The sequence below is a fragment of the Monodelphis domestica genome, chromosome 2 (genome assembly GCF_027887165.1).
Source record: "Monodelphis domestica isolate mMonDom1 chromosome 2, mMonDom1.pri, whole genome shotgun sequence".
Taxonomy (NCBI): Eukaryota; Metazoa; Chordata; class Mammalia; order Didelphimorphia; family Didelphidae; genus Monodelphis; species Monodelphis domestica.
Window position 1 is genome coordinate 200,730,159 of NC_077228.1, and position 14,494 is coordinate 200,744,652.

At 40.1% G+C, this 14,494-nt stretch overlaps 1 protein-coding gene across 1 annotated transcript; it reads right to left on the reverse strand.

The window, feature by feature from the left end:
- Positions 1-2,744: 2,744 nt before the first annotated feature.
- Positions 2,745-9,891, reverse strand: GIP (gastric inhibitory polypeptide). Its single transcript, XM_016429694.2, has 5 exons — positions 9,792-9,891; positions 8,396-8,542; positions 7,143-7,232; positions 3,744-3,839; positions 2,745-2,861 (listed from the first exon to the last, which is right to left on the reverse strand). Exons 1-5 carry the CDS (start codon positions 9,878-9,880, stop codon positions 2,852-2,854), a joined length of 432 nt encoding a protein of 143 aa, XP_016285180.2. The 5' UTR covers positions 9,881-9,891; the 3' UTR covers positions 2,745-2,851.
- Positions 9,892-14,494: the final 4,603 nt, after the last annotated feature.

Sequence of the window (14,494 nt, forward strand, 5' to 3'; positions counted from 1 at the left end):
TGTTAAAATCTCTTGCCACTACTGTTTTACTGGCTATGTAGTCTTGTAATTCATTTAATGTTCCTTATTAATTTAGATGCTAAGGTGTTTGGAGCATATAAGCTTAATACTGATAATAGTTTGTTTTTATAATTTTCTTTTAGCATAAAGTAGTTTCCTCATTTGGTGGTGAGTTTGTGGTTTTGCTTTAAGAGTTTGTTTACAACTCACACTTTTTAGATTGATCTGATTCATACTACATTTTGTTCCAACTCCTCCCTTTTTTTTCTTCTGGTATGTCTTTGCTTTTTAGTTGTGTTGCTAATAAGAAATAGATTGTGGGGTTTTGTTTTCTTACCCAATCTCTAGTCAGAGATCACAGGGATAAAAGATATTTAGAAAAGTGGGAGGGCATGGACCTAGCGAGATTTTATGAGAAATGGGGGGAAATATTCATGGAGAAAGCAAAGAATAGTAAAGAACTATACAATAAAGGATATAAGAAAATTCTATTTTTCTAAAACTCTTAGCTTCCATCTTGGAATCAATACTGTGTATTGGTCCCAAGGCAGAAGAATGGTAAGGGCTAGGCAATGGGGGTTAAGTGACTTGCCCAGGGTCACACAGCTGGGAAGTGTCTGAGGCCAGCTGGGCCTGGCTCTCAATCTACTGAAGCACCCAGGTGCCCCTGAAAATATCTATTTTAAGGCATTACCTTATCCTTTTATCACCTTCAGGCATTGCTCATTTTTAGTTGAAGCACAATAGAAAAAAGGAGGATTTGGCATAAGAGATGTAAGGCAATAACAGAGAAACTGTTTAGAAGAAGGAAACCAACTCCATGAGGAGTATTGAAACTGATAAAGGTCTAAATAAATATAAGGATAATGAATAAAAAAATAATAGACAGAATAGAGAAAAGAAGAAAGTAAGTAATAAAGAAAATCAAGGAAACAAATTCTTTTTATAAAAATATGTGCAAAAGAAATTTTTACAAAATGAATGAATAAGGATAGGAGATTTTACTTGACTACTTAACTGAGAGGAAAATAGGGGAAGAATTAGATAACTGGATAAAAGGAAAAAAGAAGTAACAAATTAAGCAAAACTCTTAAACTAGGGAAAGGTACCAAATAGGAGGCAGGTAAATGGAGAGTTGAGAGTGAGATGAGAGCCTCTGAGAGTAGTTGCCTTAAAATAAATTAAGCTAAAGTAACTAAAGAGACAAAATCTTTATAAATAATATCTTTATATATAATTATATATATAATATATATAAATATATATTAAAATAAAAAAAATATAATTATATATTAAATTAAAAAATATCTTTATAAATAGGGGGGGGGGGCAGATTGTAATGGGAATGGGGGTCCAGGAGGGACAGAATTAGAAACAAATGGAGGAAAATCTAAATCTAACCCTTAACACTTTAAATGTAAATGGATCAATTCCAGTCTTTCTTTATTCTAATGTAAACTCCTTAATGACAGGGACAATCTTGCTTTTGTGTCTGTATTTCCCATTCTTAGCAGTACCTAGAATTGTTTAATATTTGCCTTTCATTAATTCATTTTTCTCAGAGATATAGGACTGGAGCTCAGAAAACAAGACTGCATTGGGGTAGATATTTGGGAATCACTAGTTTAGAGGTCATTGCAGAAACTCTGAAAACTGAAGGCATGTAGAAAATTAAAGGAATAAACAAGACAGCATTAAAGATAGATATATGGGAATCATCAGCATACAAGTCTGCTGAAACCCTGAATATCTCGGGCAAGTAAGGAAAATGAAGGGGGGAAAAAAGAAAAGGGCAAATGAACAGGCTTTAGGGAAAGCTCATAGCTAAGTTATTTGATGGGACAAAGAAGAGGAACAAGGGAAGTTAATAGGTAAAATGTTTCAGCAAATTTAGAGCTAAAAAAGGGCCTCAAAGATTATCTAATATAGGTGGCAGCTGGGTAGCTCAGTGGATTGAGAGCTAGCCCTAGGGATGGGAGGTCCTAGGTTCAAATCTGGCCTCAGACACTTCCCAGCTGTGTGACCCTGGGCAAGTCACTTGACCCCCATTGCCTAGCCCTTACCACTCTCCTGCCTTGGAGCCAATACACAGTATTGACTCCAAGATGGAAGGTAAGGGTTTAAAAAAAAAAAGATTATCTAATATAAACCAATTCACTTACTGATGAAAAAACTAATACTCAGAAGGGGAACGAGTAATTTAGGATCATGAAATTCAGAGCTGGAGGGAACCTTTGAAATCATTCTATAATTTTAAATAAGAAAATTGGGGTCTTGAAGTTAAGTGACTTGTCAGAACTAGAATTTTCACACAGGGTGCCTGGTGTTGAATCCAGTGCTCTGTTCTCCATACTGTACTATGAACACTTCATCTTTTCAACTTTTCTAGAGAACAGAGAGTTCCATACTGCTATACTATCCAGATTAGGAATGAAGAAACCTCCATTCTATTCCAAAGCCACTTTCTTGTTCTTTTTTCCCATTAGGGCTATATTTATACTCAATTTAAGATTATGTCATGAATTTTACATGTTTTAATTGTTCTTTAGTTGTTTTGCCTTTATTATACTGAATTTTTTCCTCAGAATAAGGACCTCATTTCCTTAAATCCTATGGGTTTTCTCATCCTCTCTTCTCTCACTCTTGCCAGCTGCTTAGGGTTCAATAAATGCTAGAATATTATTGGTTTGTTTGGTTTTTTTTTTAGTCCAATGCAAAATCACTCAAGATTCATTTCATCTTCAAATTTTATTGTTCTCTCTTTGGAACTCCTGAGGAGGAATACAGACAGAATTATCAGATGGAAGTTTTCCTGCCAGTGGAATCAAGCCCAGAGTTTGTTTAGACTGAATCACTCAAACCTGGAGGGAAATGAGAGGAACCATCAGTGACTATTGCATCAAGGCAAATACACCCTATGCCACCTCCCCTTGTTCATATCATACTCTCTACCACCTTCAAGCTGTCCTCACTCCACAAGATTATCTTTCCCTCACTTCTCAATTGATTCCTTCCCTTGTCTGTTGAGCCCATTGGGTGTTGCTCTTACCATTCACTTTTAATTCTCTAATATTATCCAGCTAAAGAATTTGAATTTGTCTCAATGGCTGCATCTCTATATTTTCATCCTCTCTCCTTCTTTAGATGGAGTATAAAGACCATGTGTTGTTCCTTTGGAATGCTCTTATAAATTCAGAAGTCTACTGTTGATAGGGACCTCAGAAAACATAGACCACAAGCATTTGGTCTTTAGGAGATGCTCAGATATCAGTATAGATCGACAGATGCACATTTTAGATTTTACTGAAGTGGAGAGTAAGGCATTGTTGAGATAGGACAAACAAGTGGCTATGGCATAATCTAATGCTAACTTTGCAATCAATAATTTATGGTAGAAAATGAGAAGGCATAGATCAGTGGAAGGAATACTTAATCCAAGGAGACAAGGTTCTTTTAAAGGGTCACAAATATGAGCAAAAATCTCCTGCTGAGTTTGCCTCATTGATGCAATTTGGGAGGAAAAGAGAAAGGGAGGAGGAAATAGAATTTCACCTTTGATTCAGAGGTAGAAGGGACTTAAGAAGCCATTGAGTCTAAACCCCTTATTTTACAGATGAAGGAACCAAGGCACAGAGGGATGAGAATCTGAAGCCAGGCCTTCTTGCTGCCAAGTTCAGTGTTCTGTCCACTACTCCATGCTGCTTCTAGTTAAGAGAGAACCTAGAAACCAATTGTTCTCCTACCGTAGGCCATAGAGGTCCAAAATCAACCATGTCAATGCCAATTCCTTCATTCTCTTGTTCTTAGGATCCTCAGATGAGGAGTCTTTAAATGGGGAACTGCAAAGGAAATAATGAGGAGGGGGTCAGAGAAAGTGTTCCTTCCTTCCCTCTTTCCCTCTCTCCCTTCCCCTCTTCCTTCCTTCCCCAGACATTTACTGAACACCTGCTATTTCTGTCAGAGATAAGAACATTTGCTGTTTCTGAGAGACAAGAGAGACTATTTCATCTTTGACTTTGTATCCCCAGTGCTTAGTCAGGTGCTGAAAAAATACTTATAGATTGATTGATTGACATCTGTCCTTAAAAAGTTTACAGAAAGATAAGACAAGTACTACATGTGTAACCTTAATTAAATCTTTGAGCCTCAGTCCTTTATCTGATCAACTTTCATTATCATTCCCTCTTCCCTTATGCTTTACAACCCATGGGTTTGTTTATGCTTTATTCTCACCATGATCTCCATTCCCTTCCATTCTCAGTTCTTTCCCAGACAATTATGACCTCCTGAAATGACTACTTTATTTTTCTTTCTATAGCTCAACCACTTGGTGAATCAACTCTATGTTATTCTCTACTTTTGAAGTCCTTGTACCTTTATCCTGTTCCTGATCATGATCATGTGTTGTCTTGGATTACTCCCACTATCTACCAGTCACTTACTGGACCCACTACAAATGTTTGTTAGTTAATTTTAGGTGGGCCTTCACTGCTACAAGGCAAATATTCTATTGTTCCCTGAGTAATTTACTATTCTACTCTCCACAGCAGCTATTCATAACTTTTTGGTCTCTCCTCAGTCATATAGCATCATATTTATCATCTAGCATCCCTTATCCCACACTCTTAGTTGAGGACCTCACTTAATTCTTCACTAAAAAAAATTAAAACCATTTATAGAGTTCCCCCTTCTCCTTTCTTTCTCTTTTCGCATTACTCAGCCAATTCCTCTACTATATCCTCCTTTACTCTGATCTCAGATAAAAAGGGAAGTTTTTCTCTTGATAAGGCAAATCCCTCTACTTGTTTTCAAATCCTTCCCAACTTCTCTAGCAAATTGCCCTATCATCTCCACACTGTATTATTTTCAGCTATTAGTACCTCTCCTCTCAGCCCCTATAATCTGGCTTCCATCTTCATCATTCAACTGAAATTGTACTTTCCAAAGTTACTAGAAATCTCGTAATAGCCAGAAACAATGGGCTTTTCTCAATCTTCACCCTTCTTGATCTTTCTTGTAGCATTTGGCACTATTGACCATCCCTGTCTCTTGGAGAGACTTCTTTTTGTTTTCATGAACGTCTTTCTTTTTATTTTCCAATCCTTTTGACTGCTCCTTTTTAGTCTTTTCATTTGTCATCCATGTCATGCCCACTAACTGTGGATGTTCCCCAAGGCTCTGTCCTGGGCCCTCTTCTCTTTTTGCTCTATGCTCTCAATTCATGATATCAGCTTCCATTTCAACTCCATGATTCCCAGATATGTATAGCTAGCCCTAATTGCTCTACTGAACTAGTCAGAAATCTCCAACTACCACCAATGTTTCAAACTGAATATCTTATATGCTCAAACTCCACATCCTAAACAGAACTTACCTTCCATCCACCTCCCCAGAAACCTTCTCCCCTTATTAACCAGAGGACTGTCAGGCAGACCTAGTGATAGGAGGCTTGTAACTTGAGTTTCATCCTAACTCCTTACTCTTACCCCACATAGCTAATCTATAGCCAAATCTTATCATTTCCACCTTTGTGATATCATTTGTATATATCTGTATAGCTTTATCTACATCTTTATCCCCCTTTCAATTCATGGAACCATAATCCTAGTTCAGACTATCATTACCTCCAACCTCACAGTAGCTTTCCAATTTCCCTTTCTTCAAGTCTCTCCTCTATCCTATCCATCCTCCACTAAGCTGTCAAAGTTACTTTCATTTTTAAAAATGTGAATATGACCATATTGCTCTCCTGCTCATCGAGCTCTGGGTGGCTGCCTGGTACCTCTATAAATCAAATATGAAGTCCGGTTTCACATTTAAAGCTCTCCATAATCTGGCCACTTCCTATATCTCTAATCTTTTTATAACTTTATTCTCCTCTATACACTGAGATCCAACTACAGTGTCTTATTTGGCAGTTCCTCCATCTGGCAGACATTTCTCTTCTGCTCTTCATGACTTTATACTGACTACTGGCTTTCCCTTATGGCTGAAATGCTCTGTTCCCTCACTTCTGCATCTTATATTCCACTGCTTCCTCAGGATTCAGCTCAAATTCCATTTTCTGCAAGAGACTTTTTTCTGGGGTTGTCTCACAAACCCTACCCCTTCACCTCAGCTATTAATGTTTTTCCCTTTCAGATTACTTCTTCTATCTTTTATCTGTCTTGTAGATACCTAGTCCCCACAATTAGCTTTAGGATCTTTGAAGGGAAGGACTGTTCTGTTTTTTGTTTTTTGCCTTAATATTTCTAGCACTTGGCACAATACCTAACACATAGAGCTTATTGACTGTGTCCTGATTCCTCTATCAAACTAGAAACTCCCTGAGGATGTAAATTATTTCTCCTCATCAACCTGAGAATTCCTAGTTGTTTAGAGCTGTATCTTGTCCTTCTTTGGTGTCTCTTTCCAGTGCCTAGCATCAAGCTAGGTTTATATTATAAGAGCTCAAACCAAAGGAAAGGCAGACAAAAAAATGTTTACTGATTGACTGACACTGTAAAATAAGCAATTCAACTAAATGATCGTGGAAATCCCTACTAGCTCTAAATCTATGATTCTATAAATTCTAAAGTTCTTCTGAACTCTAAATTAGATTAATGCTATTAGACTTCTTAGATGAGTTCCTCCATTCTTGGGAGCTCTGACTCATAATTCTTTCCCAGACATCATTACTTCATTATAGGATCTTAGGCCTGTAGGCCAACACTCTCATTTTATAGATGAATAAATTGAGACCTCAAGAAGTTGTAGCTTCTTGAAGATCCCTAAGGTAATAAGTGTCATGGCTAGGATTCAAACCTTGAACATATGACTCTGAATCCAAGACTGCCTGCTTGGCCTGACTTTTGGGGGTCTCTTAAATGAGAGGCTTTTTGAACAACCAGTAAGTTGATTTCCAGTTCAGGAACAAATCAGTCAACAAACATTTATTATTTGCTATGTGCCAGCAATTGTGCTTTGTGTTGAAGTTGCAAAAAGAGGTAAAAACTGTTCCTGATGTCAAGTAGCTATGTTAGCCTAGAGATATAGGAGTTGCTGAGGATAGGAATTTAGTTGTAATGACACTCCCTACTCCCAATCACATGTAGGAATCTCTCATCTTTTGTTCTTTCTTTTCTATAAGAGATTAATCTCACCTCCAGTTTTCCATGTTTTTTAGATTCCAGTTGGAATGATTTGTTAGTCCTGTACCATCAGCTTTTCTCTCAGTGATGTTGTGTCTCCAACTGGGAAGACAAAGGTCAGAGACTAGGTGAAACTGAGTTTGATAGTTTGGAAAGGAGCAGATGACTAAAGAGGTCCACAATATCTATATCAAATGATACCTTCTCTGGTGCAAGGAGGAGAGGGAGGAAAAGAGGGAGGGAGATACCTAGGAACTTTAATATGATAAACAAATATATTTTGAAAAATTATTATCACTAAGGATAAGTTCAGGGCCCCCAGAGAGGACATTCTTTATTACACTGAAACCAGTCTTGAAGGGTAAGGATAATCCTTGAGAATAGATGATGTATTTTCTTCCCAAAGTTTGTTGCTTTTTCAAAATTTTTTAGAGTTCCATTAACTCACATTGCCTCAACCTCTCTCTCCTTCCTGACATATATCTGTCAGCTTCTAAGGATCTAATATGTGCATCCTTTAAAAATGGTGACATAGGGGCAGCTAGGAGGCTCAGTGAATAGAGTCAGGCCTAGAGAAAGGAGGGGCTATGTTTAACTCTGGCTTTAGACAATTCCTAGACATGTGCCTCTGGGCAAGTCACTTAATACCAGTTACCTAATAGTTAACTGCTCTTCTGCCTCTGAACCAATATTAAGTACTGATCCTAAAATAGAAGGTAAACATTTTAAAAAAAGGGGCGGGGGGAGTGACAGACTCAGGATTGAAAAATCAACTGGTAAGACCCGCAAATTAGAGTATTTCACTTAATCAGAGGTACAATTAAAGTAGAGTGAATAGGACTTTCCCCCAGGGTGCCCTTAGAGGATCGCTGGCAATACTGAGTTCTTTAGGGTTAGACCAATCCAACCTGACCCAAAAGAATGGAGATAAGCAAGACCAGGAGCTGAAAGGTAAGGGAGAAAGATAACTTTAGAGGGAAATTATTGGGATACTAGGAGAGAGGGAATGGGTTGGCAAAATATTTGGAGGAAAGGGAGAGAAATGAAACTGGAAAGAAAGGGAATAATTTAAAATAAAAAATAAAAAATTAATATTAAAATTTTTTTAAATAAATTAACAAACCAACAAAAGAAAGAAAGAGGACTGGGGGAATACTGAGAGAAGAAATGGGAGATGATAGAGAAAGGGGTGGGGCCTAGGGAGACACTGAGAGGGAGGAATAAGGGCTCAGAGGACCCTGGGAAAGAAGTGAGAAATAATTCACCTATTTTTCTTCCCCTTCTGGGACAGCAGCCAGTTAACAAAGTCCTGTTGCATGATCTTGTCCATGGTGATGCTGTAGTCACTAATGAAGGTCCCCTCAGCATAACGCTGCCCTCGAGCCCAAGGGCCACCAACTTTGGGGTGAGGTCTAAAAAGTGAGAAGAGGGAGAGAAAAAGGACCATTTAGTCAAGGATAGAGGTAAGGAAAGATGGAAAAAACGAATAGAGAGAGGAAATGAGGGAGAGAAAGAGAAAAAATTAGGGGAAGGGAGAGAAGAAAAAGGAATGAGATTAGGGGAAGGAGGAGTGGGAATAGAGGAAGAGAGAGGGAGAAAGGGCAGGGGGAAGTATAGAAGGAAGGAAATGGAGGTCAATAGCAATCAGCAGAGAAAATATTTATAGCAACCCTTGAAAACCCATTAAAACAAGCTGAGTTCATTTTATTGGATATATATGCTTGAACATATATAAGAAATATAGTATAATGTATATAAAACCATGGATATTTGGTTTATCTAAATGAATAGCTATAAAATAAAATTACTCTATTTGCTTTGGTACATTTACAATAAGAAGTTTTAATATTAAAAATGTTGACAATGGGAAAAAAAAGACATATAATGATATAGATGGAGCTTCATTCTCAAATCAGGTCTTTTCTTAATATGTGGCTTTGGTTACAATGGGACCTGAGACATAGGCAGGAGACAGTAGAGGTAAGTGTGACCTGTCATATAGGTTCCCCTTCCTCTCATATTCATTCACTTATATGGCTCCCTCTTGTTTCAATTGGGAGTTGCTGTGTAATCTTAGAAGAATGTCTTTTAGCAAGGAGCTAGAGTATATAACTGGTTCCAGTGGAAGTTTCCCCATTTATTAAGTTAGGTGTTCTCCTGATCACTCCTGCCATACTTCTATTATCTCTCTTGGCCTGCTCAGATCATTGATGCACCATCAAGACACAGCCTCTATAAAACCCCTGTAAAGATCATATAGTTTATCTCCTTGTGTCTGGGAAGGCAACTCACTACCCCGACTCATTCAAGAAACAGAAAGTAGATGCTAACAAAAGTTCTCCAAAAAGCAATATTCCAAAATAAGGAAAACTATTTTTAAAAAGAAAGTATATTCTGGTTTTGCCCAGTCATGTGACTATGAGACACCAAATGTTTGTTCTCAATCTCCCCAGCTGCAGCCTAAACCCCATTCACTCTGGCTGTGTCCTTGGATCAAGTAGAATAGTTCAATTACCATTCTTTAGGGGCCTTTGCTAGATTATTTATATAGAGTCAGTATGTCCTCACACCCTACGTCAGACAGGGGTCTTTGAGAAAGGCCAAGTTAGAATCATTCCTCCTGGCTTTCTATCTACCCTGTTAAGCAAAAGAGACCTTTACCTGAGGTAAGCCTCCTCCAAATCACTCTTCACCATTGCCAAGAACAGAGGCAATAGCATCAAGGAGAAAGTCTTGATGACTTTTACCATCTTCCCAGCCCTGTTTCCTGAGGAGCGAAGAGAGATTTTGTTTAAAATTTGTTCCCAGTCTCCTCGGTCTGCATAGGGTTTGAGGATCAAAAATTGATATCACTAGTGATGTCTTTTGATTGGCACATAAATTGGATTTAAGTGCTGCAGAGTTGCACAAAGTTATTGGTCTCACTCTTTCTTCCAGAGTTGTCAAGTCCAATGGCAAGACAAACTTCAAGATGTCTGGTGATGGCTGGAGATGTAGTGGATAATCTTGCCTTCTTCCATGTTTAGCTATGTTCTAAGTGCTCCCCAGAGCTATGATCTTATGAAAGGGTGAGGAAATGAAGAACTGCAGAACCTGGGCTAAGACCTGGAGTTTGGGAGATTTTTTTTTTTTCTGGATCTATGATTTCAAAGTTGTGGGGACCTGGAGGTATAGGTGAGGAAGCTACCAATGCAGATCAGCAACTAACTATTCTGTTAATTTTCACCTTAGAATCTTGTCTGGATCACTGAAAGTTTATGTGACTTGTTTAGGGTCTCACAGCCAGTATGTGTCAGAGGCCAGAGGTCAAGAGACCCCTGGTCAAGAATACCTTCTGCCCCAAAGACTGCCATTTTTAGTGCTAAGAGATAGTCTTATTTCTTATCTAGGGCTAGAGGTAGAGATAGTTTTAGGATTCTAGACATCCCCCAATTAATAAGATCTATCTTGTTCTATCTTATCCTTTCCTGAGCCTCAGAGCTCAGCACCCACTTTCTCTTTGGTCTTTTCCCAAATTAAGAAGAATTTCTCTTACCTCCAGGTTTTTCAGAGCCTGCTTCTGGTTGAAGTTGGTAGCTACTGAAGTCCAATCCTTTTATATTCCCTAAATATAAGAGCTGATTAGATTAAAAGCATCTTATCAGAAGTCTTGCCCATTGTTTACACTATCCACAAACCATTTAACACTTAGTAAACCTTCCCTTTCCACCTGAATTGTCCTAATTGGTCATTAACATTTGAGTTAATCTTGAACTGGACTGGCTTTGATCCTCCCCAGGACTAAAGTGGCTTGTTTGAAAATGCTTTATTGAATGCATAAAGTGAGAGATGGGAAAGACCTAGGATATGGAGAGGGGGGTAAATGGGGTAAGGAGTGAGAAAGGCCTCCTGTGCAGTGGAGGATAATTTCTGGAGTATGGGGGGAAAGAAACTGTTCTTAACTTGTTGAGAGAAGAGTACAGCAGCAACTGAAGCCCCAAACTGGTTACACTCTCTTCAGTCTTTGTCCTCTCCAATTCATCCCCCATATAGCTGCTGAAACAACCTTCCTAATTTACAGACCTAATTGTAGCACTGTCCTGCTCAAAAACCTTCAGTGGTTCCCTGTTTCCTGTAGGATAAAATATAAATTTCTTTTTCTGGCATTTAAGTTCCTCCACAATCTAGCTTCAATTTATCTTTATTTTACATTTACTGTCATTTATACACTTTGTATTTCAACCAGTATGAGCCTTTCCTCAACCTAGTCCTACCTTCTCCTTGCCTATTCATTTGTGCATACATTTTTATTTCCTACAGTGCATTTTCATTCTCATCTCCTCCTATTAAAATATTTTTTCTGCTTTGAAATCCTTCCAGTCTTATTTCATATCAATACCCTTTAAAAACTCTCTTTTAGTCAAGGTAGCTGATTTATGAACAGAACATCCTATCTCCCACCCCTATGCCTTTGTACAAGTGGTTCTCCATGTCTGGGATGCATTCCTTCTTCATCTCTACCTCACAGTATTCCTAGCTTCCTAAAAGCACAATGCAAGTGCCATTCCCTTGGACAAGAGGCATTTCCTGATATTCTTTAGTTGTTAGCACTCTTTCTTTCTGATGTACAGATCACCAGAGCCATGAGAGGAGCTGAATGCTGGACAGACCACCTGATTGGTTAAAGCGACTCTTCAAATGCGCATTGCGCCTCGCCATCCAAAACATGCCCAGACAGTTTGAGTATTTTACAATGTGAGTCCTCTTAGAGATCCATCTTATTTGCAAAAGCTGTCTGCCAAGGGACCACTCACTGGAAGCTCTACTGAGAAATGGAACCAGTTCAGAGATGCAGTGAAGGAAACATCAAAGGCAGTCCTAGGCCCCAAACAACGCAACCACCAGGACTGGTTCCAGGAGAACAACACTGCTATTGAAGACCCACTGAGCAAAAAGAACAAAGCCTTTATGGAGTGGCAAAATAACCCAAACTCTGCTCCTAAAAAGGACAGATTCAAGTCTCTCCAAGCCATGGTACAGTGTGAGATCAGGAAGATGCAAGACCGATGGTGGGGAAAAAAGGCAGAAGAAATCCAGCACTTTGCTGATACAAAAAGCTACAAACAATTTTTCAGTGCCCTCAAGACTGTCTATGGGCCATTAAAACCCACCACCACTCCCTTGCTATCCTCTGACAGTGACACTCTCATAAAAGATAAAAAAGGCATCAGCAACAGGTGGAAAGAACACTTCAGTCAGCTTCTCAACCAACCTTCTTCAGTCAACCAAAGTGCCCTTGACCAGATCCCCCAAAACCACACCATTGAATAACTTGACGTCCCTCCTTCAATAGAGGAAGTCCAAAAAGCCATTAAACAAATGAGTGCAGGCAAGGCACCTGGTAAAGACAGGATCCCAACCAAGGTGTACAAGGCCTTAAATGGAAAGGTGCTCCAGGCATTCCACATAGTGCTGACCAGCATATGGGAAGAGGAAGACATGCCCCCAGAACTCAGAGATGCCTCCATCGTAGCCCTATACAAGAACAAAGGCGCATGAGCAGCCTGTGACAACTACAGAGGCATCTCATTACTATCCACTGCTGGAAAGATCCTCACCTGTGTTATACTCAACAGACTCCTGTCATCTGTTTCAGTGCAGAACCTGCCTGAATCACAATGTGGCTTCCGACCAGATCACAGCACCATTGACATGGTCTTCATGGTGAGGCAAATGCAGGAAAAATGCCTTGAGCAGAACCTGAGTCTCTACATTGTCTTCCTAGACCTGATGAAGGCGTTCGACACAGTGAACAGGGATGCATTGTGGGTGATCCTTAGCAAGCTCGGTTGCCCAGCAAAATTCGTCAAACTGATCCAGCTCTTTCATGTCGACATGACAGGGGAAGTCCTATCTGGTGGAGAGACTTCTGATCGCTTCAACATCTCCAATGGCGTGAAACAAGGCTGTGTCCTTGCTCCGGTACTATTCAACCTATTTTTCACCCAAGTATTACGACATGCTGTGATGGATCTAGACCTGGGCGTCTATATCAAATACCAACTGGATGGCTCACTATTCGACCTTCGCCGCCTGACTGCAAAAACAAAGACAACAGAGAGACTCATCCTGGAAGCTCTCTTTGTAGATGACTGTGCTCTCATGGCTCACCAAGAAAATCATCTTCAAACCATTGTGGACAGGTTCTCTACTGCAACAAAACTGTTTGGCCTGACCATCAGCCTCAGCAAAACAGATGTGCTGTTCCAAACTGCACCAGGGAGGCCAACTAACCAGCCGTGCATTACAATTGACAGCACGCAGCTTTCTAACGTCAACACTTTCAAGTACCTGGGCAGCACCATCACCAACGACGGGTCCCTAGACCACGAGATCAATGCCAGGATCCAAAAGGCCAGCCAGGCACTCGGGTAGCTGCCCTCCAAAGTCCTCCAACACAGAGTGTAAGCACTGCGACGAAGCTCAAAGTGTACAACGCAGTGGTCCTCAGCTCGCTCCTGTACGGTTGTGAGACATGGACACTGTACCGGAAGCACATGAAACAGCTGGAGCAATTCCACCAACTCCCTCCGGTCAATCATGAGGATCTGATGGCAGGACCGAATCACCAATCAGGAAGTCCTCGACAGAGCCAACTCCACCAGCATAGAAGTCCTGGTCCTCAAAACCCAGCTACGATGTTCCGCATGGACCCACAGCAAATACCAAGACAGGTATTCTATGGTGAACTGTCAGCTGGACTCAGGAAACAAGGTCGACCAAAGAAAAGATTCAAGGACCAGCTAAAGTCCAACTTGAAGTGGGCTGGCATTACACCAAAGCAACTAGAACTTGCTGCCTCTGATAGAAGCAGCTGGCAAACCCACATTAACCATGCCGCCACCACCTTTGAAGATGAGCGACTCGACGTCTTGCCGCTGCACATGAACGCCGACACCAGGCCACAACCGCACCTCCCGTAACAACTGGCGTCCCATGCCCCATGTGCCACAAACTCTGCGCCTCAGCCTTTGGACTTCAAAGCCACATGAGGGTACATCAATAGATGATAATGCACAGACAATTCTCATTCTCGGTCACCGAGAGACTACCACTACTCTTTGTGACCCCATTTAGGGTTTTCTTGGCAAATATACTAGAGTGATTTGTCCTCTCCTTCTCCAGCTCATTTTACAGATGTGGAACTCAGGCAAATAGCGTAAAGTGACTTGTCTAGGGTCAGTTAAGTTGTCAGTGTCTGAGGCCAAACATGCACTTGGAAAGATAGATCTTCCAGACTCTAGGCCTGGCACTATAGCCATTAAGACAACTAGCTACTCAGTTGCTTCACCTGGCCCCTCTTGCACCTGTGCATTTTTGTTGTT